This window comes from Saimiri boliviensis, chromosome 2 (genome assembly GCF_048565385.1).
Source record: "Saimiri boliviensis isolate mSaiBol1 chromosome 2, mSaiBol1.pri, whole genome shotgun sequence".
Lineage (NCBI taxonomy): Eukaryota > Metazoa > Chordata > Mammalia > Primates > Cebidae > Saimiri > Saimiri boliviensis.
This window is the reverse complement of record NC_133450.1, coordinates 45,141,627-45,164,808: the sequence shown is the minus strand read 5'-3', so window position 1 is coordinate 45,164,808 and position 23,182 is coordinate 45,141,627. Positions and strand designations below refer to the sequence as shown.

At 42.2% G+C, this 23,182-nt stretch overlaps 1 protein-coding gene across 9 annotated transcripts in view; it reads left to right on the top strand.

Moving 5' to 3' along the window:
• The window catches only part of CHD8 (chromodomain helicase DNA binding protein 8), a 71,351-nt gene that overhangs the window by 2,342 nt on the left and 45,827 nt on the right, over positions 1–23,182 (top strand). For 3 of the 9 annotated variants that reach the window (XM_003924352.3, XM_010335084.3, XM_010335081.3), the window contains exon 2: positions 21,215–22,272. In XM_003924352.3, coding sequence (XP_003924401.2) covers positions 21,430–22,272 — 843 coding nt within the window. In that variant the 5' untranslated portion in view covers positions 21,215–21,429. Of the gene's footprint in view, positions 1–15,765; positions 15,863–16,090; positions 16,156–21,214; positions 22,273–23,182 lie in introns of those variants that run through there. The other 6 variants (XM_003924353.3, XM_010335086.3, XM_010335082.3 and 3 more) reach the window with 5 other exon arrangements.

The window sequence follows — 23,182 nt, the reverse complement described above, 5'->3', positions numbered from 1 at the left end:
TTACCCAGGCTGGAGTGCAATGGCGCGATCTCGGCTCACCGCAACCTCCGCCTCCTGGGTTCAGGCAATTCTCCTGCCTCAGCCTCCTGAGTAGCTGGGATTACAGGCACGAGCCACCATGCCCAGCTAATTTTTAGTATTTTTAGTAGAGACGGGGTTTCACCATGTTGACCAGGATGGTCTCGATCTCTTGACCTCGTGATCCACCCACCTCGGCCTCCCAAAGTGCTGGGATTACAGGCTTGAGCCACCGCGCCCAGCTACCTGAAAGTTTATTTAACATTTACTGGATTCTGGCTGGGCATGGTGGCTCATGCCTGTAATCCCAGCACTTTGGGTGGCTGAGGTGGGCAGATTGTGAGGTCAAGAGATTGAGACCATCCTGGCCAACATGGTGAAACCCCGTCTCTACTAAAAAAAAAAATAGAAAAATTAGCTGGGTGTGGTGGTTTGTACCTGTAGTCCCAGCTACTCTGGAGGCTGAGGCAGGAGAATCACTTGAATAGGAGGCAAAGGTTGCAGTGAGCCCGAGATGGTGCACTGCACTCCAACAGAGGGAGACTCCCTCTTAAAAAAAAAAAAAAAAATTGGCCGGGCACGGTGGCTCAAGCTTGTAATCCCAGCACTTTGGGAGGCCGAGGCGGGTGGATCACGAGGTCGAGAGATCGAGACCATCCTGGTCAACATGGTGAAACCCCGTCTCTACTAAAAATACAAAAAATTAGCTGGGCATGGTGGCACGTGCCGGTAATCCCAGCTACTCAGGAGGCTGAGGCAGGAGAATTGCCTGAACCCAGGAGGCGGAGGTTGTGGTGAGCCGAGATCGCGCCATTGCACTCCAGCCTGGGTAACAAGAGCGAAACTCCGTCTCAAAAAAAAAAAAAAAAAATTTACTGCGTTTTAGGTAGGTATTTTGTCCTGGATAACTTTTTTCCTTTAACCTCTCAGTTTTGTTTTGTGAGTAAACTTCAAATGAAACTTTAAAGTTTTCATTGTATTTGTATTGTAAAATAAGTCCACCTCTTTTAGTTACTTAATGTTTTACATTTAAACTACAAAGTATCTTAATCTCCGAGGTTTCTCATTAAGCTGTTCTGTAGGTAACATTTCTTTTGTTGTTTTGTTATTAGTTATGTAGTTTCCATCCTTCACTAGGCCCTTAGTTTGTTAATGTCACCTGAAGCAAAATGGTCAACTTCCAAAATACTTATTTGTTGCCTTCAGATTGCAGCAGGAGACATAAAACACTTAATCTCTACCAATTAATTGTATGGTGTACTATAATAAAAATTCCAGCAGGCATAAGGCATAGATAGAAATTAGCCTGGAAGAGAGAATTACTTTTTTTTTTTTTTTTTTGACAAAGTCTCTCGCTGTTGCCCAGGTTGTAGTGCAGTGGTGCAATCTCAGCTCACCACAACCTCCACCTCCCGTGTTCAAGCCGTTCTCCTGCCTCGGTCTCCTGAGTAGCTGGGACTACAGGCACGTAGCACCATGCCAGCTAATTTTTGTATTTTTACTGGAGACAGGGTTTCACTACGTTGGCCAGGCAGGTCTTGAACTCCTGACCTCATGATCCACCCGCCTCAGCCTCCCAAAGTGCTGCTGGGATTACAGATTACTGGCATGAGGCTCCACACCCGGCCAATAATTACTTTTACATTAGCCTTCAGGAAGGAAGGATCCAGGAATATATTTCAAGCAGTCGAGCAGTGTAGGGAATTTAAGACAACATTCTAATCTCTTCAAATTCTAATCTCTTCAAATTCAGAGTCTTCTGTAATTTATTCTCACTAGTTTGTTTGGAAAGAGTTTCTAGAACAATGATTTACAGTTATGTGTAATTATTAAGAAAGGGCTGACCTTGTCATTTAAGGAGTGAAATAGCCTTGATTTTATTTTCTTTGTATATTAATATTTCCATATATATTTAATTTATATGACTTCATTTTATTTGTAGTTTATTTAATTTTAAAAAGATAATTAAATGGCATGCTACTGAAATGACCAGATAATTTCCAGGACTGTGCTTCATTGCTCCTTTGTATGTTAGCACCTTAAATGCGATAGTGCCAATCCGTTGGGTACTGTCTCAATATTCCAGTGGTTAGTAATTTCCTAAAAGCACCTTTTTGGTTTTAGAGTCTGTAATTCCTCTAAGACTATGTCAGTAGCTTTCCAATAAAAAATATATAGTAACTGAATTCTTTATTTTTTTTATTTTTTTTTATTTGAGACGGAGTTTCGCTCTTGTTACCCAGGCTGGAGTGCAATGGCGCGATCTTGGCTCACCACAACCTCCGCCTCCTGGGTTCAGGCACTTCTCCTGCCTCAGCCTCCTGAGTAGCTGGGATTACAGGCACGCGCCACCATGCCCAGCTAATTTTTTTGTATTTTTAGTAGAGACGGGGTTTCACCATGTTGACCAGGATGGTCTCGATCTCCTGACCTCGTGATCCACCCGCCTTGGCCTCCCAAAGTGCTGGGATTACCCGCTTGAGCCACGGCGCCCGGCAGTAACTGAATTCTTAATTTTGTTTGAGAAAGATACTCAACAGCTGTAAGGTCTTACACTTTTTTTTCCTTTTCTTTTCTTTCTTTTTTTTTTTTTTCTGAAACAGGATGTTACTCTATTACCCAGGGTTGGCGCACAGTGATGCAATTATAGCTCACTGCAACCTCAAACTCCTTGGCCCAAGTAGTCCTCCTGTCTCAGCCTCCCAAATAGCTGGGATTACAGGCTGGCCCATATCACAGTGCTCAGCTGAGAGTTTCAAAATCTATAAGGTTTGTCAGATTTTCTCTTGTGTCATTATACAAATCTTCGAAACTTCCTGTTTTCTTTTTTTCTTCCACTACGTACTTTGGGGATGCACTGTATCTTTGGGGATTATTTCTTTGGAACATGGTTATTCAGAAGTACATTGTCATATTAGTGATATGGAAATTTCTTTTCTTTTCTTTCTTTTTTTTTTTTTTTTTTTGAGATGGAGTTTCGCTGTTGTTACCCAGGCTGGAGTGCAATGGTGCGATCTCAGCTCACTGCAACCTCCGCCTCCTGGGTTCAGGCAATTCTCCTGCCTCAGCCTCCTGAGTAGCTGGGATTACAGGCACGCACCACCATGCCCAGCTAATTTTTTTTTGTATTTTTAGTAGAGATGGGGTTTCACCATGTTGACCAGGATGGTCTCGATTTCTTGACCTTGTGATCCACCCGCCTCGGCCTCCCAAAGTGCTGGGATTACAGGCTTGAGCCACCGTGCCCGGCCTGGAAATTTCTTTTTGGTTGGTTCTAGAATAAACTAATGATTTCTGTAGTTTGTTTGCCTATTTAGATAGACCCAAATCATAGCAGAATTTCGTGTATGGAACATGATTTTATCAGATATACATCTACCAGAGTAAACAGCATTAATGGTAAGATGTTTCTGGATTTTTAATTTTTTTAATCTTTTTTTTTTTTTTCATGTTGTATTGCTGCTGCACAAATTAATGGATTTTTGAATAGGGGTTAGCTAGTTGCATGAACATTGAATTTTTACTCAGTATTTTATTTTTCATTTCTTCTACTCAGTACCTAGTCGTTCTTTTTTCCCCCCTTTCCTGGGTGTGGGGCACATTAGTCAGTTCCTCCTTAATTTACATATCAATTCTCCTACAAAATGTAGTGCTTTTGCCTGTTTTTCAAATATACCTCCTGTTGGGACCTTTTTTAAATGAAGTTTTAAATATATGGTGTAGGCAATGACTACTTCCTTTCACTGGCCCCCGAAAGTCATGGGAGTCACAAGCTAAGTAAGCTGGATCCAGTCATGTGGACTACCAAGGGACAGTCTAGTCAGTTGGAAACGAAAAGTTACCACAGGCAGGTATTTTGAAGTAAATGAAATACTTATGAAGTAGACACTGGCATATTCCTACAAACATAAAAGTGATTAGTTGAATTACCTGGGATGTTACTCTACATCATAAGTGCTGGTTGAAATCTTTTCCATGGTTATGATGTTAAGGACTTGTACTGCTTTCTCAGCACGGTAGTACTGGAGTCCTTTCATCCTGCTCAGCAGTCCTGCTATTCTAATTGTGAAACTTTTACATCTATTTCGGTATCCCTCCATTCTAAGCCTAACAGATCAGCTCTGCCAAGTCTCTGAGGAGTAATTTTGCTTTGAGAGAAGCCTTTAGTGGTACTGTTTTAAAATACTGGATGGGGAATAATAAATTCCTTTTTATTTGCCTACTATGTGCCAAGCATTGTATGTTATCTTTTAATATTTAGAGTAACCCTGAAATGTATGTGGTGGCTAGTTTCATTTTACAAGGAAAATTAATGTGAGGTTAGGTAACACAATCAAGAATAGGAGGAGCTCTGGTCTGATTTCAAAGCCCCAGTTATTATCCAGCCTCCCTCCTTTTAAACGTTCAGTGCTGGGCTGGACGCTGTGGCCTACACCTGTAGTTTTAGCACTTTGGGAAGCCAAGGCAGGTGGATCACAAGGTCAGGAGTTCGAGAGCAGCCTGACCAATACAGGTTTAGTCTCTACTAAAAATACAAAAAAAAAAAAAAATTTAACTGGGTGGGGTGGCACACGCTTGTAGCCTCAGCTACTAGGGAGGCTGAGGCAGGAGAATTGCTTGAACCCAGGAAGTGGGCGTTGCAGTGAGTCGAGATTGAACCACTGCACTCCATCCTGGGTGACAGAACGAGACTCTTATCTCAAAAGAAATTTTCAGTGCTGACTCCTGTGTGTGAACTGTCTTTGACCACAGCACTAGACAGGTAGGCATTCAGTAGCCTGTTAAAACTGTGCCTTTGCTGGGCGCGGTGGCTCAAGCCTGTAATCCCAGCACTTTGGGAGGCGGAGGCGGGTGGATCACGAGGTCAAGAGATCGAGACCATCCTGGTTAACATGGTGAAACCCCGTCTCTACTAAAAATACAAAAAATTAGCTGGGCATGGTGGCCCATGCCTGTAATCCCAGCTACTCAGGAGGCTGAGGCAGGAGAATTGCCTGAACCCAGGAGGCGGAGGTTGCGGTGAGCCGAGATCGCGCCATTGCACTCCAGCCTGGGTAACAAGAGTGAAACTCCATCTCAAAAAAAAAAAAAAAAAGCTGTGCCTTTAACAACTGTAGAACCTTGAGAATGTGACATTTCTTTTTGTCTTTTTTTTTTTTTTTTTTTTTTTTGAGATGGAGTTTCGCTCTTGTTACCCAGGCTGGAGTGCAATGGTGCGATCTCGGCTCACTGCAACCTCCGCCTCCTGGGTTCAGGCAATTCTCCTGCCTCAGCCTCCTGAGTAGCTGGGATTACAGGCATGCACCACCATGCCCAGCTAATTTTTTGTATTTTTAGTAGAGACGGGGTTTCACCTTGTTGACCAAGGTTGGTCTCGATCTCTTGACCTTGTGATCCACCCGCCTCGGCCTCCCAAAGTGCTGGGATTACAGGCTTGAGCCACCGCGCCCGGCCGTCTTTTTGTCTTTTTATCTCTGTTAAAAGGAAAAAGAATAAATAGTTTGTTTCTTTTACCTTAGTTATTTTGAAGAAAAGATTATGTGAGATACTTTAAGCTGTAGAGGAGAAAATCACTTGGTCAGTCTTGCATGTAACTCACTTTTACAGCCAATGCAAGTCAATTTAGTTCATTAAAATTTAATGAATTCCATGTCACTGGGGTCAGTTTTTAGGCACAAGTCTGATAATCACACTGCTTTATGATGTTTCTCCTCCCACACATACTTTTTTTAGCATAATTGTTGCAATGAAAACAATCCCTTATAGCCTCTAGTCGAATTAAGTAAACATTTGTATTTTTCTATTAGTCTGAATACATTTACATGTACTTGGCTCATTTAACAGACAGCATGCAGGAATGTATGTGAGGGAGCATGAAGAGGACAGGAATCTGTTACCTAAATTAATATATATTGTTACTTATGTTGGATCCCTAGAAGTGGTAGTATAAGATGAACATTGGCCCAGTTAGAGATTTCTCATCTAGAACACAAGAGTATTATTTTCACCTTAGTGACCATGAGCCAGTGAAGAGCAGTTTCTCCAGATACAGTCCAAACTTGACCTACGTCTAATGTTCCCTAAAGATTAGGCTCTTATTTTCTGTCTTCAGACTTAGGCCACAAAAAACTTGAGGGTTTTACTGGGATAAAAAAAAATCTACAATGAGGTTGACTTAAAACAAACAAACAAAGAAAAATAAGCCATGCTCTGTTTTTGAGTCATAAGGATATAGTGTCATCCGTCCAGGCACGGTGGCTCACGCCTGCAATCCTAACACTTTGGGAGGTTGAAGCAAGCAGATCACCTGAGGTTGGGAGTTTGAGACCAACCTGACCAATATGGTGAAACCCCATCTCTACAAAAAATACAAAAATTAGCCAAGTGTGGTGGCACATACCTGTAGTCCTAGCTACTCAGGAAGCTGAGGCAGGAGAATTGCTTGAACCCAGGAGAACTGCTTGAACTGGGAGGCGAGATTGCAGTGAGTTGAGATCGTGCTCACTGCAACCAACTGCATTCCAGCCTGGGCAACAGAGGGAGAACTGTCCCTGAAAAAAAAAAATAAAGGGTATAGTATCATCCATTCACTTCTTGCCACAGGTTGAATTGGTCACCACTGAGGCATTATGGTCCTAAACTTAAAGGGGTAACTAATATTTTATTACTGTCAATAGTAATTACATCACTCTAAGAAACAGTCTTTTTTTTTTTTTTTTTTTTTTTTGAGACGGAGTTTCCCTCTTGTTACCCAGGCTGGAGTGCAATGGCGCGATCTCGGCTCACTGCAACCTCCGCCTCCTGGGTTCAGGCAATTCTCCTGCCTCAGCCTCCTGAGTAGCTGGGATTACAGGCACGCGCCACCATGCCCAGCTAATTTTTTGTATTTTTAGTAGAGATGGGGTTTCACCATGTTGACCAGGTTGGTCTCGATCTCTTGACCTTGTGATCCACCCGCCTCGGCCTCCCAAAGTGCTGGGATTACAGGCTTGAGCCACCGCGCCCGGCAGAAACAGTCTTTTATGTATAGTTCCTTACAGCCCTTTTAGCTATATGTAAAAGCTGTGACTGCTACAGCTACTAAAAGGTAAAGGTGCCTTATGAGTTTATAATACTTTTTCTGAATGTTTCTGGTAGGAAACTCTGCTACTGCCCATTTGCTGTCATGCTGTCTGAATGAGGGAAGCCATTGCTTTGGCTCAGAAACCTGTCTCCCACACACCTTCAGCTGGAAGTTCAGTGCATTCCTTCAACAAAAGTACACTGAATGCCCATTACCACCCGAGAAGCAAAAGGAATACTTTAATGGACAAGTCATACACAAGCCCTTACCCTTGTGGAACTTGCATTCTAATGGGGGAGAGGGAGTAGACATCAAACAATTAATTATAATAAGTTATTCAATCTCTACAACAAAGGGGAAGTACTGGATGTTATATAAGAGAATTTATAATGGGGCATGTAACCTAGAGCATAGTATAGTAAGATGGTTAAGAATGTATCTTCTGGAGCTACGGTGCCTAAATTTGAATCTGGTACTACATTTCACTAGCTGCAGGATGTTGGGCAAGGTATTATCCCTTTGTGCCTCAGTTTTCACATCTGAAATAGAGATAGTTATTTTAGTCTTGTTAAGAAAAATAAGAGGCCAGGCCCGGTGGCTCACGCCTGTAATCCCAGCACTTTGGGAGGCTGAGGCAGGCTGATCACTTGAGGCCAGGAGTTCCAGACCAGCCGGGCAACATGGCAAAACCTCGTCTCCACCAAAAATGCACCAAAAAAAAAAAAAAAAAAATTAGCTGAGGGCAGTGGAGTGTGCCTGTAGTCCCAGCTGCTGGAGTGTGCCTGTAGCCCCAGCTGCTTGGGAGGCTAAAGCTTGAGCCTGGGAGGCAGAGGTTGCAGTGAGCCAAGATCATGCCACTGCACTCCAACTTGGGTGACAGAATGAGACCCTGTCTCAAAAAAAGAAAGAAAAGAAAGAAGAAAAGAAAGAAAATTAAATATTTTCATACATTTTCATTGCTTAGAAGAGTGCTTGGCATGTAATGTACATTCAGCAATTTTAGTTGTTACTAGTCTGGGAGATCAAGGAAAACTTTTTGTTGAAATGAGCCTTGAAGGATAAGTAAGAATTAAATTGGCAGAATGGAAGAGAACCAGTTAGAAGGTAATTGCAATAGTCCAGGGATATGAAGATGGTAAATTGAGCCATCTTTTGAGCCAAAGGATAATAAAGGCGGAAATAGATGGATTTGAGGGATATTTAGGAGGTAAAGATGGAAATTTAAAATACTGGATGTGGGTAGTAAAGTAGGTTTCTGGTCTGCGTAACCATGACTGAATAGGAGATGCTGGAGAATGATGACCAGTTTGTGTATGTACACATGTGCTGGTGGGATGAGGATGGGGGAACTGGAGAGTCTACCAAGAAAAGCTATGGAGTAAGCAGAGAGATATACAGATCTAGAGTTCAGAGGTGACATCTTGCCCTGAGATGTAAATGAGATATAAGCATATAATTTATTGAAGAAAAGAAAGAATAATAATTGAAGTGATATATTGGAATTAGACATCCTTGAAAAGATGGTATAGAATGAAAAGACAAGAAGGCCTAGGACCAAAGTGAACTTCAATTAAAGGGGTGGTATAGGAAAATAGTAGCAAAGAAGTGGTGAAAAAAAAAAAGTACTAAGGTTGAAGGAAAACTTGAAAAGTGTGGTATCCTGTAAGCCATGGGAATAAAATGTGTTTGAGGGTGGGAGTGGCGATTTTGCAATTTTTATGACCCTTCCTTGGATCCTTAGGGAGAGTCTGAAGTCTTACCACTCAAAATTGAGTTCTAGTGACATAGAACATCCAGAGCAGGCTTAGGTTGAGCAAAGCCATTTAGTTGAACATGATCTGCAGACTCTAGAATCTAGAATGTAGCTATTCCTGTTCACCTCAAATTAGATTTCATGTAAAGGTAGAGAGAGTTAGAATGTGCACTCAAGCTTATAGGTATTAGCCAACTAAAACTATTGGAGGCCATTAATCTGGGTAGCAATCCTCTATCAGGCTGATTACTATCCTAGGTACAGATATTGGCAAAAACAATTCTTTCCCCAATCTATCCAACATCATTTGTCGAGTACCTGCAAGGACTTAGCTATTATGTGTCAAGTATTGTGCCAGTTGTTTCGTTAATCCTCATAAATGTCCCTGAAACTTAATAGTGTTATCCCCTTTCTATAGAGGAATGAGCTAGACTCAGAAAGTTTAATTTTCTTTCTTTCTTTTTTTTTTTGTTTTTTTTTTTTTCTTTTTTTTTTTAGAGACGGGGTTTCACCATGTTAGCCAGGATGGTCTTGATCTCTTGACCTGGTGATCCGCCCACCTTGGCCTCCCAAAGTGCTGGGATTACAGGCATGAGCCACCATGTCCGGCCAATAAGTTTAATTTTCTTCATGGGACAGAAATTTGAACCCAGCTCCCTTGGACTTCAAAGCTCATTATATTTCCAGGTTCAAATATAGGTAAAATATAAAGTGAAAGATAATTATCCTAACAGAGGTCCACACAAAATGCTACGAAAACTCACATGGACAGATTACTTCTGGTTTGACAGTGGAAAGTAGGTATCAGAAAGGCTTTCAATTATTACATCCAATGGCCATTTTAAAGTTCTTATATTGTAGGCTGGGCATGGTGGCACACGCCTGTGATCCCAGCACTTTGGGAGGCTGAGGCAGGCGGATCACCTGAGGTCAGGAGTTTGATCAGATCACCAGCCTGATCAATATGATGAAACCCAGTCATCATTTTGTATTTTGTAAAAATGCAAAAAACTAGCCAGGCTTGGTGGTGCACACCTGTAACCTCATTTACTCAGGATGCTGAGACAGGAGAATGGCTTGAACGCGTGAGGCAGAGGTTGCAGTGAGCCAAGATTGCGCCATTGCACTCCAGCCTGGGCAACAAGAGCAAAACTCTGTCTCAAAAAATTAAATAAAGTTCTTATGTTGCTGGACATTTTTACTTTGTTTGATGTAATTGATCACTCTTTTCTCCTGCAAATCTCTACTCTCTCTCCCTTTGTGACACTGCACTGTCTTGCTTCTCTATTTCTTCTCTACCTGCTTACAAAGGCATTATTCTGATTCTTAAATTCTGATGTTCTCCTGGGTTCCTCCTTAGCTTTTCTCACCTCACTAAAAATCTCAATTGGGTCTCCAGCTAAGTGTTTTATTTATCTGGCCAGGTGTGGTGGCTCACACCTTGGGAGGCCGAGGCGGGCAGATGGGATCATGAGGTCAAGAGATAGAGACCATCCTGGCCAACATGGTGAAACCCCATCTCTACTATAAATACAAAAATTTGCTGGGCGTGGTGGCATGCGCCTGTAGTCCCAGCTACTTGGGAGGCTGAGGCAAGAGAATCGCTTGAGCCTGGGAGGCGAGATTGCAGTGAGCCAAGATCATGCCAGTGCACTTCAGCCTGGCGACAGAGTAAGACTCTGTCTTGGAAAAAAAAAAAAATCTAAAAGATTTTTACATAAAACTCTGCATTTCCGTCTTTTGAAAAATCAAGTTTTCTTTCAACCTTGGATGTATGTTTCCATTTGACAGGAATTAATTGGAGGTGAATCGCAGCTACATTCTTTGGAATGGATATGGGTTCTCCAGTTCTTCACAGACATTAACATTCTCTTGCCTCTCCCAACAGTATTTATGCAGTTTTTCTCTTTCTTCCATTCTTTCTTTCGTCCCCTCCTCTACCCTCCTTTCCCCTTCCCCACCCCTCCCCTTCCCTCTTCTCTTCCCTTCCTTGTTTTCTTTTCTGACAGAGTCTCTGTCACCAGGCTGTAGTGCAGTGGCATGAACAAGGCTCGCTGCAGCCTTAAGCAATCCTCCTGCCTTAGCCTCCCAAGTAGCTGAGACCACAGGCATGCACCACCATGCCTGGCTAATTTTTTTATTTTGAGACAGGGTCAAACTCTGTTGCCCAGGCTAAAGTGCAGTGGCACAGTCTTGGCTTGCAGCAACCTCAACTTCCTGGGCTCAGGGAATCCTCCTGCCCCTCAGCCCTCAAAGCAGCTGGGTCTATGGGCATGTGCCACACGCCTGCCTGATTTTTGTATTTTTGTAGCGACAGGGTTTTGCCATGTTGCCCAGGCTAGTCTTGAACTCTTGGGCTCAAGCAATCCGCCTGCCTCTGCCTCGCAGCACTGGGATTGCAGCCATGAGCCACTACACCAGCCTAACTTTAAATTTGTTTGTAGAACAGTTTCCCTTTGTTACCCAGGCTGATCTCAAACTCCTAGGCTCAAGCAGTTCTCCCGCCTTAGCCTCCCAGTCTCGCAGTTTTTCTTATCCTTGGTCTGTTTTTCACATTCCCCGGGTCATCTCCACTTATACTGCTACCACTTAGTTGCTAATAACTCTCAAAAATCTATCTCCAAGCCAGACTTTTAGACTCATACAGCCAACCTCCTATTGAATGCCACTACTGAATATACTATAGGCAGCTCATTTTCAGTATAGCTAAGCTATTCATCGTCCCCTCTGAACTCCAGGTTCTACTGGTTTTTATCCCCTAAGTGTTTCTGGCTCTGTCCTTTCCTTCCCGTTACGGTTTTTTAAACTTAATCTTAGCCAGAAGGCCAAGAAACAATTCCATCACTATTCTTTGAATCATATTGCTATAGTTTAGGCCCTAATCATTGTGTTAGGATTCTTGGTTGCAAACAACAGGAATCATCCTTTGGCTAACTTAAGCAGAAAGAAAATTTATTGGAAGGAGATTGGATGGCTCAAACAAGTAATGGGAATGTTAGAGAAACTGGTTTAGAGAATGGTATGAAATCAAAAGGAGGCAAGACTGAAGAGAAGGTCAGGGTCACACCACTGATCAGTCTGTAGAGGATGCTACAGTTGGACTCTAGTGTCTGCCATTGCTAGATATTGTCTAACTGTTCGGTCCTGGGTCTTTGCATTACCCCTGCAAAGTCAAGACTTACCCAGCAGGAGTATCCACTTAAACTAGCCTAGGTCATGTGCATACTTCCTCTTTGCTAGGAAGGGGAAGAGGTGATTGAGTCCTAATCTCCCCAGGATCCATATGGGGAGATAAGATCTAGGTTTCCATAGAAAATATAGAAAGGGGCCTTTTGGTTGCTGAGCAGAAAAAAAAATCAGCAAATATTCACTATACAACTCTTTTCTGATCTCTCACAGCAGCCTCGTAACTACTTCTGTGTCCTCTGTCCTCTTACACTCTAAAGCCAGAGCTAGCTAACCAAAATGTAATTCTGATTATGTTATTTCATGTTTCAGTGGCTCCTCATCCACCTGTAAGATAATGTCTTAATATGTTACTCAAGGCTCTTCCTCCTCTGGCCCTTACCTGTCCCTTCAGCTTCTTCCCCATCCAGTTCCTTCTTTGCAATTTACACTTTAGCAAGGCTAAACTACAGAACTACTTAGAGTTTCCTCTACATGTTTCATGCTGTTTTTCATTGCTATGCTTTGTTTTGCCCTTCCTCTTACTGTCCCTGCCGCCTGAATATCAGTTTCTTACAGCCTTCCCACGTGGTTTCCTTCCCACCTGGTAACTCTTCCTCATTGTTTAAGAAACGACTTTTGGGTGGGCACAGTGGCTCATGCCTATAATCCCAGCACTTTGGGAGGCTGAGGCAGGCAGATCAGGAGGTCAGGAGTTTGAGACCAGCCTGGCCAACACAGTGAAACCCTGTCTGTACTAAAAACACAAAAATTTAGCCTGATGTGGTGGCATGCATCTGTAATCCCAGCTACTCAGGAGGGTGAGGTAGGAGAATCTCTTGAACCTGGGAGGCAGAGGTTGCAGTGAGCTGAGACCACACCATTGCACTCCAGCCTGAGTGACAAAAGGAGACTCCGTCTCAAAAAAGAAACTACTTTCTTGGATGGGCGTGGTGGCTAACACCTGTAATCCCAGCACTTTGGGAGGCCAAGGCAGGCAGATCATTTGAGGTCAGGAGTTTGAGACCAGCCTGACCAACACAGTGATAGCTCATCTCTACTAAAATTACAAAAATTAGCCAGGCGTGGTGGCTTGAACCTGGTAGGCGGAGGTTGTGGTGAGCTGAGATTGTGCCACTGCACTCCAGACTGGGCGACAGAGCAAGACTCTGTCTCAAAAAAAAAAAAAAAAAAAAGGAAACTACTTTCTTGATGTCCTCCTAAGCCCCCGCTGGTCTTACTTAATGTATCACCTTGTATTGTAATTGTTTACATTTGTCACTGTTGTCATACTGCCTACTCTTTACCCTCTTCCCACATACATGCACAAATGCACTCTTACTTTCTGTGAGTTGAGGGTAGGGATTATGTCTTACTTGTTTTGGGATCCCTAATACTAGCAAATTACTTGCTATATTATATACTCAATACATATTGAAGCAATAAATTAGGAGGCATTTGATTTATCTTAGAGGATAATAAGTAAGATTTGGTAATGCAAAGAAAGAAATTAAAGATGTGTATAATTTGAAGGCAGCAATATTAGGCTCAGATTAGAAAAAATATGACAATAGTCATATTTTTTGGCTAGCAAGTATATGTAGACAAATAGTGGAAACTAAGACTGGAAAGGTAAGATATTGTCTTAAGATTTATGTCTTAAGTAATTGGGAGCCTTTGAAAGTTGTCAAGCACAAATCTGATTTGGCCATACTGTGTTTCAGGATATTAATCTGGTAGCAGAATGGATTAGTAGGCTGAGTAGAGAGATCATTTATGAGGCTTCTTTCTCTTTCACAATCCAACTACATAAGTAAGGGAGATGGGAGCAGAAATAGGAGTCAGATATATGAATCCTAACTTGCCACTTAGTTTCATAGTCAAATATTCAACTCTCTCAGCCTCAGTTTTCTCATTTGTACAATAAGAAGGTGGACAGAGTCTTTGGTAGCTCCCAAGTCTTTGTTATATATTGCAAGAGAATCAATGACACTTGGCAAATGATTGAATGATGGCTACAGGAGGAGGTTTTAGAGACTATTGAGGTTTTGAGCCATAGTGAATGGGGAAACAGTATTGCTGTTTACAATAGTAGTAATTAGGTGTTTTTAGCAACAGTGGTAATGCTAAGATCTTTAAAAATGGGAGATCTAAAGCCAAGTTGATTTTTCTGATTTGTGTCCTTAGAGTATAAGAAAATAGGATTTCAATGTTGAGGATACTTTCAGAGGAAATTAATGGTAAGGAGATAAGCTGCTTTTTTTTTTTTTTTTTTTTGGTGACAGAGTCTCACTCTGTTGCTCAGGCTGGAGTTCAGTGGCATGATCTTGGCTCAGTGTCAGCTCCACCTGCTGAGTTCAAGTGATTCTCATTCCTCACCCTCCCCAGTAGCTGGGACTACAGGCAGGTACCACCACTCCTGGCTAGTTTTTGTATTTTTGGTAGAGATAGGATTTCACCATGTTGGCCAGGCTGGTCTCAAACACCTGGCCTCAAGTGATCTGCCTGCCTTGGCCTCCCAAAATGCTGAGATTATACAGGTGAGCCACTGTGCCTGGCCTTTTTCTTTTCCTTTTGTTCTTTTAAGAGACTGGGTACAAGCGAGCTGCCCACCTCGACCTCCCAAAGTGCTGGCATTGCAGGCATGAGCCACCATCACACCCAGCCTAAACTGCTGTTTTTAATAACAGTGGGACAGGCGTTCATGCCTGCAATCCCAGCATTTTGGGAGGCCAAGGCGGGCGGATCACTTGAGGTCAGGAGTTTGAGACTAGCCTAACCAATATAGTGAAAACCCAACTCTACTAAAAATACAAAAATTAGCTGGGTGTGGTGGTGAGTGCTTGTAATCCCACTACTCAGGAGGGTAAGGCAGGAGAATAGCTTGAACGGGAGGCAGATGTTGGAGTGAGCCAAGATTGCACCACTACACTCCATCCTGGGCGACAGAGCAAGACTCTGTCTCAAAAAAAAAGAAAGAAAGAAAGAAAAATAGTTGGTTGATTTCAGCTTGCATACCATCATTCTGGAGTTGACTAGTCTCGCTGGGAATAAGCGTGATCTCAAGTGACATTGCAAAGTGGACAGTGATTAAAATGTCAAATGGGCTGAGTTTCAAGAGATGGGAGAACAGGAAACCCAGTTTAGAGGGTGAAGAGTGTTTGTTCTGGACAGATTAAGGGTCGGGGATTGTTAGAGGGCCCCAGGAGTTAGTGTCTAAAAAGCCATATTCGTATCGAAGGGTCGGAGTGTCAAAAATGCACAGCAGTCTTATATGTTGTGGCAAAAGAGTGCTTTAAAAGACCCCATATTCCAACTGGGCTGACTCCCACGATGGAGGGAAGATTTGGCCCCTTTTATTGAGTAGTGGGATATGGTGTAGTCACTAGAGGAGAGGGGTTGACAGGGCTGCTGGAAGGCCGGGGATCCAGAGGGAGGCGGAGCTGGCCTAGTGCGGAACCCTCCCTCCCAAGTTTATACTCTTTAGGGTGGAGAATACAGTGTAGACGGTAGTGAATTTAACCCCCAGTACTGGTTTCGCCCACTATGAGACTGTTCCTCTGGCCAGCCCTCTTTCTTCAAGCAAGCTGCAGGCTTCGCCTGGGCCCTAGAAACCGGATAGGCCTCTCCGTGCGCTCTCAACCTAACCTGCGGGGGACGGGGGTGGGAAGGGAGGTCCTTCTAGTCCCACCTCTTACGCTGTTTTGCGTCTTTTCGCCTCTCTTGAGTGGCAGTGGGCTTTAGCCAATGAGGGTGTGGGGCGGGCGGGAGCATCAAGTTAGGTTGCGCAGGAGGAGGGGGAACTGGTGCTGGAGAGACAGGGAGAGGGGCGAACCGGCCCCCCGCCCCCACAGCCGCTGCAGGTAAAGCCACCTCTCTCCTCCACTGGGGTGAGGTACAGCTCCTTTTCTCCTTCAGGGACCGTCGGGCCTCTCAGCCTGCAGCTTCCGCCCTAACATTGCTCCTACCCCGGGCATCCACACCCCCCACCCCCCTCATCTTCCCGTCTTGGCCATCCCCACCCTGGAGGGCACCCCTGCTAGCTCCTTTCCTCAAGTGCATGTACCTCATTTCCATTTTGGGGTCTCCAGTTGCCAGAAATCTCCCGCCTCTGCTGTATGGACCTTACTGGCACCAACCCCGGCAGTATGAGCAGGTAATGTACCCGGGTCCCCCCCACCCCCACCCCCAGTCGCGTTTTCCTCTCCATCAACCCCTTACTTCCTCACCTCGCCCTTTCCCTTTTTTCATATGAGTACAGAATCTCTGTAGTTTCTTCTTTACCCCATGAGAATATATATCTTTAGCTTTCGTAGTTGCCTATTTTGCTTTTCCGATTTATTCATAAGGTCTTACTTTACCAGCCTTATTTTCCCCCAAATGTCCATACCCTTGATTGAGGTGTGAGTGCTTTCTCTTTCAGTAATTGGAAAACAGAAACAGAGTAGCCACACATTTGGCAATGAGAATGGTGAAGATAAAGAAAATGGCCTAGGATCTTGATCTTCTTAGGAAATCTGAGTGGCTCCAATTTGATCCTATGTCGTTCCATCTTGATCCTTTGCTGACCCTAAATTGTGATTGCATTCACTTTGGATGTTTATTTTTCATTTCTGTATAAGATTTGAGACCCTTTGTGTCTCACAAATGTCTCTATGATACAGTTTTAAAATAATCCCCTTTTAAAATTATGTTAGTGATTTTCATTTTAGCCCTTTGGATTATTTTATTTTCAAGAGATTTCTCATTTAAATTAAGCTGCTTCTACTCATCTTGTGTTTCAATAACATGTGTTTATGTCTATCTGCAACTGATCTTATTGAAAGGCTGCAGTTTCCAACAACAAGATTTATACTTTGAAGTTAATAAAATAGTTCTTTTCTTTACTGAACCTCTGAGCAGCTAGAGGTTAAGTGGTCATGAGTGGTACTTTCTAAAAGTACATATTACAGAAAGAGGTCAGCATTGCTCAATACGGCATTCGTTCATTGTCTTCTAAGAGGATGTCACTACAGAAAAATCTGTAAGTGGGCAATAGAAATCTGTAGCTCATTTTACATAATTTTCTCTGTTAGACAACTGAAGTAACCTCTTGCAGTATTTCTCATCCATCATAAACAGTAAATTATGATAAACTCCTTTTGAGAGACTACAGGAAATCTTATCCCATCCCAGAGATACTGGTAACTCTGCCAAGCAAGAAATGTTTCTTTCTCTGCCCCTTATTCCTCACATGTGTCTTTTACGGATCTTCACTGGCCAAGAATGTTTTGTCCAGTGTTAATAAATACAAATAATCTAAACAATGAGATGTGTTTTTTTTTTCATTTGATAAATATAAAATTATAATATTGAACACACTTTTAAGAACTACACATTTATGTCCACCCTCAGTTCCCTGAAACCCTTCTTAAGGGCCCTAGTCTCCATACCCTGGTTGAGAATCATGGCTTTCTTAAAAGGTATGGAGAGATTGAGATGGAGAAATATAGGGTAGAATTAAAACAAAATTCTTTATCATAGGACAGGCAGTTTATTATAGAAATAGGCAAGGGTGAGGAATAAGGTAAAATAAGAACAAGAGAGTTGGGATTCTAGATTTCCAAAAAAAAATCAACAATTATATTAAAGGTGGTAAAGCTGCAGAAGAACATCAGTTTGTACCTGCCTCAAGGGGAAGCAGTAGTTTCACCTTTAAGAAGTAGATGAAGTGAAGGGCTATACTGGCATTTATAATGAAGTATTTTTATACAGGTAACTGGATTGTTATTTGGAGATTATAGATGGGTGGACTTTGATTTTAACCTTAACTGACTAGTTTGTTGCTTTTCCCTTCCACTGCCATCCCTCACCCTGCACATGCCCTCCAAGATTCTGACATGATTCTAGTCATTAGTTTGTAATTATGGAAAGTGACTAAGTACAACCACTAAATTTTGTCTTTACTTTTGAGCATATACATGTCTTTCTCTTTTGGGGAATAGTGGGCCAAGACTGGCTTTTCATTCTTACTATAATAAAAGTTGGTATGACTTCTTTGTCTAGGCAGTTACTTTGCCTTAAAACCCACTTAACTTCTGTTTATTTTTCTACTAGGGTTTGAATCAAGGAAAGAATTCATGAGATGGATGAGAGGATTCATGAGATGGATGAGCTTGGTAGAATAAATAGGCCATATGTCTATATAGCCAGGGTGGCCCACAGTAGTAGTAGAAGGAGGGTTTAAAAAAGTGAGATGTATGTTGGGAAAAGGTTTAATCTTGTAAGAATCAAGGACAGTTTAAAGATGGGAGCTGGAAAAGCAGTAGGAGACTAGGATAAAAATATGAGATAAATTGGGTCAATATAGGTGAGATGATGGGACTGAGAAGTAATGATGGTGGCAAGATTTTTGAATTATTAGGCATAGACTGACCCAGGAGAAGCAGAAATTTGGTTGAAAATTTGGGAAAGGAGCAATAAATGATAATGCTTTGACCTTTAAAAAGCTTATACTTAAGTTATATAAGGGTAAGGAAATTCATCAGAAACCATTAGCCTTGTTTCTCCTATTTAAAAAACAAAAACAAAAACAAAACTGTGCCTAAGATTGGATCATTATGGAGTGAAAGAAGAGCATTAGAATCAACAAATAGCAAGGAATCATGGAAGGGACAAAATACTCCATGGAAGAAGAGTCAGGCTATGAACTATTTGCAACATAACCTTCTATTTAGTAGAAACTTTCACTGTTGTTTATTTATTACTCCTAGCTGTAGATACTTTAACTTCTGATGGTAAATAAAGGATGAAAGATAATTGGTGTCAAAGTAGGTATACTGGAAAAAAATTGATGATAATGGAGAAGGAAATTTATTAATATCAAGTTATTGAGTAGGTTTTCATTAAATCAGGAAACATAACTTTTCTGATTGCCATTTTGAGTAATTTAGAGGCAAATGGTTAGATACAAGAGGCTGGAATGAGCTGGTGGAATAGGCTAGCCAGGAATGGGAAATGGTATGGATCTTGGGTTGAGATATGAAAAGTATACAGTTACTAAAACAAGGAAGATCTTGTTTAACATTGTTGGAGATACTATGTATACTTTGTAATTTTGATTCCATGTTCGTTCTGTTTGTGTTGGAGTATCTGAGTTATTTACCCATATTACATTGTTTTATAAGGATAAGAGTGAGATGGGTTGGAAAGGAAAAAAACATAGCATGGGGGTTATATGGAAAAGTCTCCTTCAGTCAAGTCTTTGCTGTGCCCCTGATGAATTTCTTATCTGATATCTTCCAAAAGTTAGGAGACATGGTCTTACCAAGCAAGACTTTCCTCTATTGTCAAATATTGTCATCACATACAAAGAACATATATTTTTTTCATATATTTGGGTTATATGGTGATATAATTCCCTGTCTTTGATAATTTTTCCTTTTTGCGCTAGTTTCATGAACTTAAAACCCTAAGCGTATATTTTGTAAACCTACTTTCAGCCATTCGTAAGACAGGTTTTCAAGATAGGAAGCTTTCTACCGTCTCACGTTGGAATCAAAGAATGCCATCTAGTTTCTGTAAGGATCAAATGGTTTTGTCCAGAAAATGTAAGCAAGTATAATTCATTAACTGTTTTTGTTGTTGTTGTTTTGAGATGGGAGTCTCGCTCTGTCACTCAGGCTGGAGTGCATTGGCACGATTTTGGCTCATGGCAACCTCTACCTCCCAGGTTCAAGCCATTCTCCTGCCTCAGCCTCCCAAGTAGCTGGGATTACAGGCTCGCGCCACCACACTTGTCTGATTTTGGTATTTTTAGTAGAAACGGGGTTTCAGAATGTTGGTCAGGCTGGTCTCGAACTCCTAACCTCATGATCCGCCTGCCTCTCAGCTTCCCAAAGTGTTGGGATTATAGGCATGAGCCAGTACACCCGGCCTCATTAACTGTTTTTTTGATTAGCTACTATGTGTGCTATGTCCTACTGGTTCTTGAGGGATCCACAGACAAATAAGACATAGTCCCCACCATCCAAGAACTTTCTCCCAAAAAAAGAGGAGCTGGGCCATGGTATAGGGTTGCATAGGGTGTACATTGCATACATTCATAGTCAATTTTATATGTTTAGTATGGCAGTTTTCCAGCAGATGACAGACAAGCATCTTGAGAAGTAGGCAACTTTTCGTAATTTGTACAAAGGAACTATTTGGGCCTTCAGAGGATATAGACAGACTTAGGTAAATATAATAAAATATTAAATATAAGTGCTTTAAATCAGGTATAAACAATGGTGTGGGTCTTTAAAGGAAGTAGAGGGATCAAGCATCACAAGTTGCTCAGTTGTTAAAGGGTCAGAGGTTCAGGGCTCACTTAATGGAGCAGAAGACCTTTCAGGGTTGGTAGGATTTTAGCTGTGAGAGATTATTGTGATTGAGATGGAGAGGAGGTGTTCCAGGCAGAAAGTATAGCATCATAAGCAAAGTCACACAGGTAGGAATCACATTGAGGGAATTGTGTAGTGTAGTTGGACTGGAATGTAACATCTGTAAGAGATAGTAAGAGAGGAAGTTGGGAATATAAATTGGAAACAAAATGTTGAATCCCTTGCAAATGACATTTTTTATCTTAAAAAGGTTTCTTGAGAGTGGACTTCAGAACAAAAATCCTATTATAGATTAATATGTTAACTAGAATAAAGTTTTCTGGGTAAAACTGTATGATCAGCTTGGTGAGATTGTACTATGATCCTTGGTTAAAGGTGGTTATTTTTGCTAATAGTAAAAATATATAATATACAAGAAAAGTTGATAAAATAGAATGTATCCAGAAACATTTATCTATAGACTCACTGAAATTCTTGTGGCATATTTTTGAGTTCTACTAACTTAAAAACTGAAAATAGAAGGTAAATGAATATTAAATTTTTGATCTTTACCAATGAATAGTAGTCGTTAAAAGAAATGGGCAGAGACAGCCAAATGCTCTTGACAGACAGAATCTTTGAAGTTTCTAGATGTAAGAGCCCAAGAGGGGGTCATTGTTTTCTTTTCTCTTTCAGTTTTGAAGCAGAAATATGAGTTTTCTTTCTGCTGTATGTCTGTCCTCAGATTTCCTCACATTTCCTTATTCTCTTGTATTCATGCTATTTGTTATTAAGAACAGTACCTAAGAAAGAAAAATTTTCTCTGAGATCACCAACTTTGCTTATTTTTCATTTGTATTTGTATTCCTACAACAGGAGTTCCACCATCTTCTTCTGAAGACCTAGCCATCTTGCTCCATGAAGGTCAGGACAATCTGACATGCACTTGTTTCTTGCCTCTATACTTGAAGAGTAATCCTCTTCCATTGTGTACATTTTTTTCATAATAGGGGAGGGGAGGGGAGAGCCAGTACCCCCCCTCCCCTTCCCTCCCTAGACCTTGGAGAAATACCCTCCATTACTTTCCCAAGATGGCAGACCCCATCATGGATCTGTTCGATGACCCAAATTTATTTGGCCTGGACTCTCTGACTGATGACAGCTTTAACCAGGTCACACAAGACCCCATTGAGGAAGCCCTTGGACTGCCAAGCTCTCTGGACTCCTTGGATCAGATGAACCAGGATGGCGGAGGTGGTGATGTGGGGAATTCATCAGCAAGTGACCTGGTGCCCCCACCAGAGGAAACAGCTCCCACAGAACTTCCCAAAGAATCCACAACTCCAGCTCCAGAATCCATAACCTTGCATGATTATACCACTCAGCCTGCCAGCCAGGAGCAGCCAGCCCAACCTGTCTTACAGACATCGACGCCAACATCAGGACTTTTGCAGGTCTCCAAGAACCAGGAGATCCTGAGCCAAGGGAATCCTTTCATGGGTGTCTCTGCCACAGCTGTCTCCTCTAGTAGTGCTGGAGGGCAGCCACCTCAATCAGCCCCTAAGATTGTTATCCTTAAGGCCCCACCAAGCTCCTCAGTCACTGGTGCCCATGTGGCACAAATTCAGGCCCAAGGTATCACCAGCACAGCTCAGCCCCTGATGGCAGGCACAGCCAATGGTGGAAAAGTCACTTTTACCAAAGTGCTAACCGGCACGCCCCTTCGACCAGGTGTTTCCATTGTCTCTGGTAATACAGTGTTGGCCGCCAAGGTCCCTGGGAACCAGGCTGCTGTTCAGCGCATTGTCCAGCCCAACCGACCAGTAAAGCAGCTGGTCCTCCAGCCAGTTAAGGGTTCAGCTCCTGCTGGAAACCCTGGGGCCACAGGGCCCCCACTGAAGCCTGCAGTTACACTGACCTCTACACCTACCCAGGTGACTTGAGTGAAAGGGGGAGGTGAATTTTGGTTTCATAGAGGGCCCAGCAACTTTTTGAGAGAGAGAGCGAGCGCATGAGAGCTGTCTCTGGGAAAGCCTATTTAAATTCCGTCTTTGCTTTTTATCAAGTTAGTGTGACAGCCACATACTTAGTACTTGCTGGGTGGAAGCAGTTAATGTTAACATTTTTTGAGTTAGCTCTTACTATATATTTACATTGTACCTAGCTGGTACTAATAAGACAAACATAGTTCCTGACCTTACAGAGCTCACAGTCTGCCAGGAAAGATATTAAGCAAGAATTCACAATCATTGTGTAATATAAAGAGAAATATGGGATGCTATGGGAACAAAGAAACATCTTTGAGGAGTTATCTTTATATTTGCAAGACTTGTAAAAGCTATTTATATCTCTCTTGTATTCTTATTACTAAGATTGTCCACCTCCTACTTTGCTCAGTGAAAGGGTTAGTTTCTAGTAAGAAGGTAGAGGCTCTAGCATCTGAATACAGGACCAAAAGAGTTAGTGGGGGTAGTGGGGCAGCACTGAGAGAAGTAGGACCAGCCAGGCACAGTGTCTCTCACCTGCAATCACAGCTACTCAGGAGGCTGAGGCAGGAGGATTGCTTGAGGCCAGGAGTTCAAGATGAGCCTGAGCAACATAGCAAAATCCCATCTCTAAAAGAAGTAGGAATAGTAGGAAGAAGCTACAAGGAGGCAGATTTCGATTCATTATAAGGAATTTTGTATTAATAGGTTTCCAGAAATGGACTGCCTGCATTAGAAGATAGCCTTTCATCAGGAGTTTTTAAAACATAGATTGATACCTACTGAGCAGAAGCATTATAGAAAAGATTCTATCAGGACAGCTGGGTGTGGTGGTGCCTGCTGATAGTCCCAGCGCTTT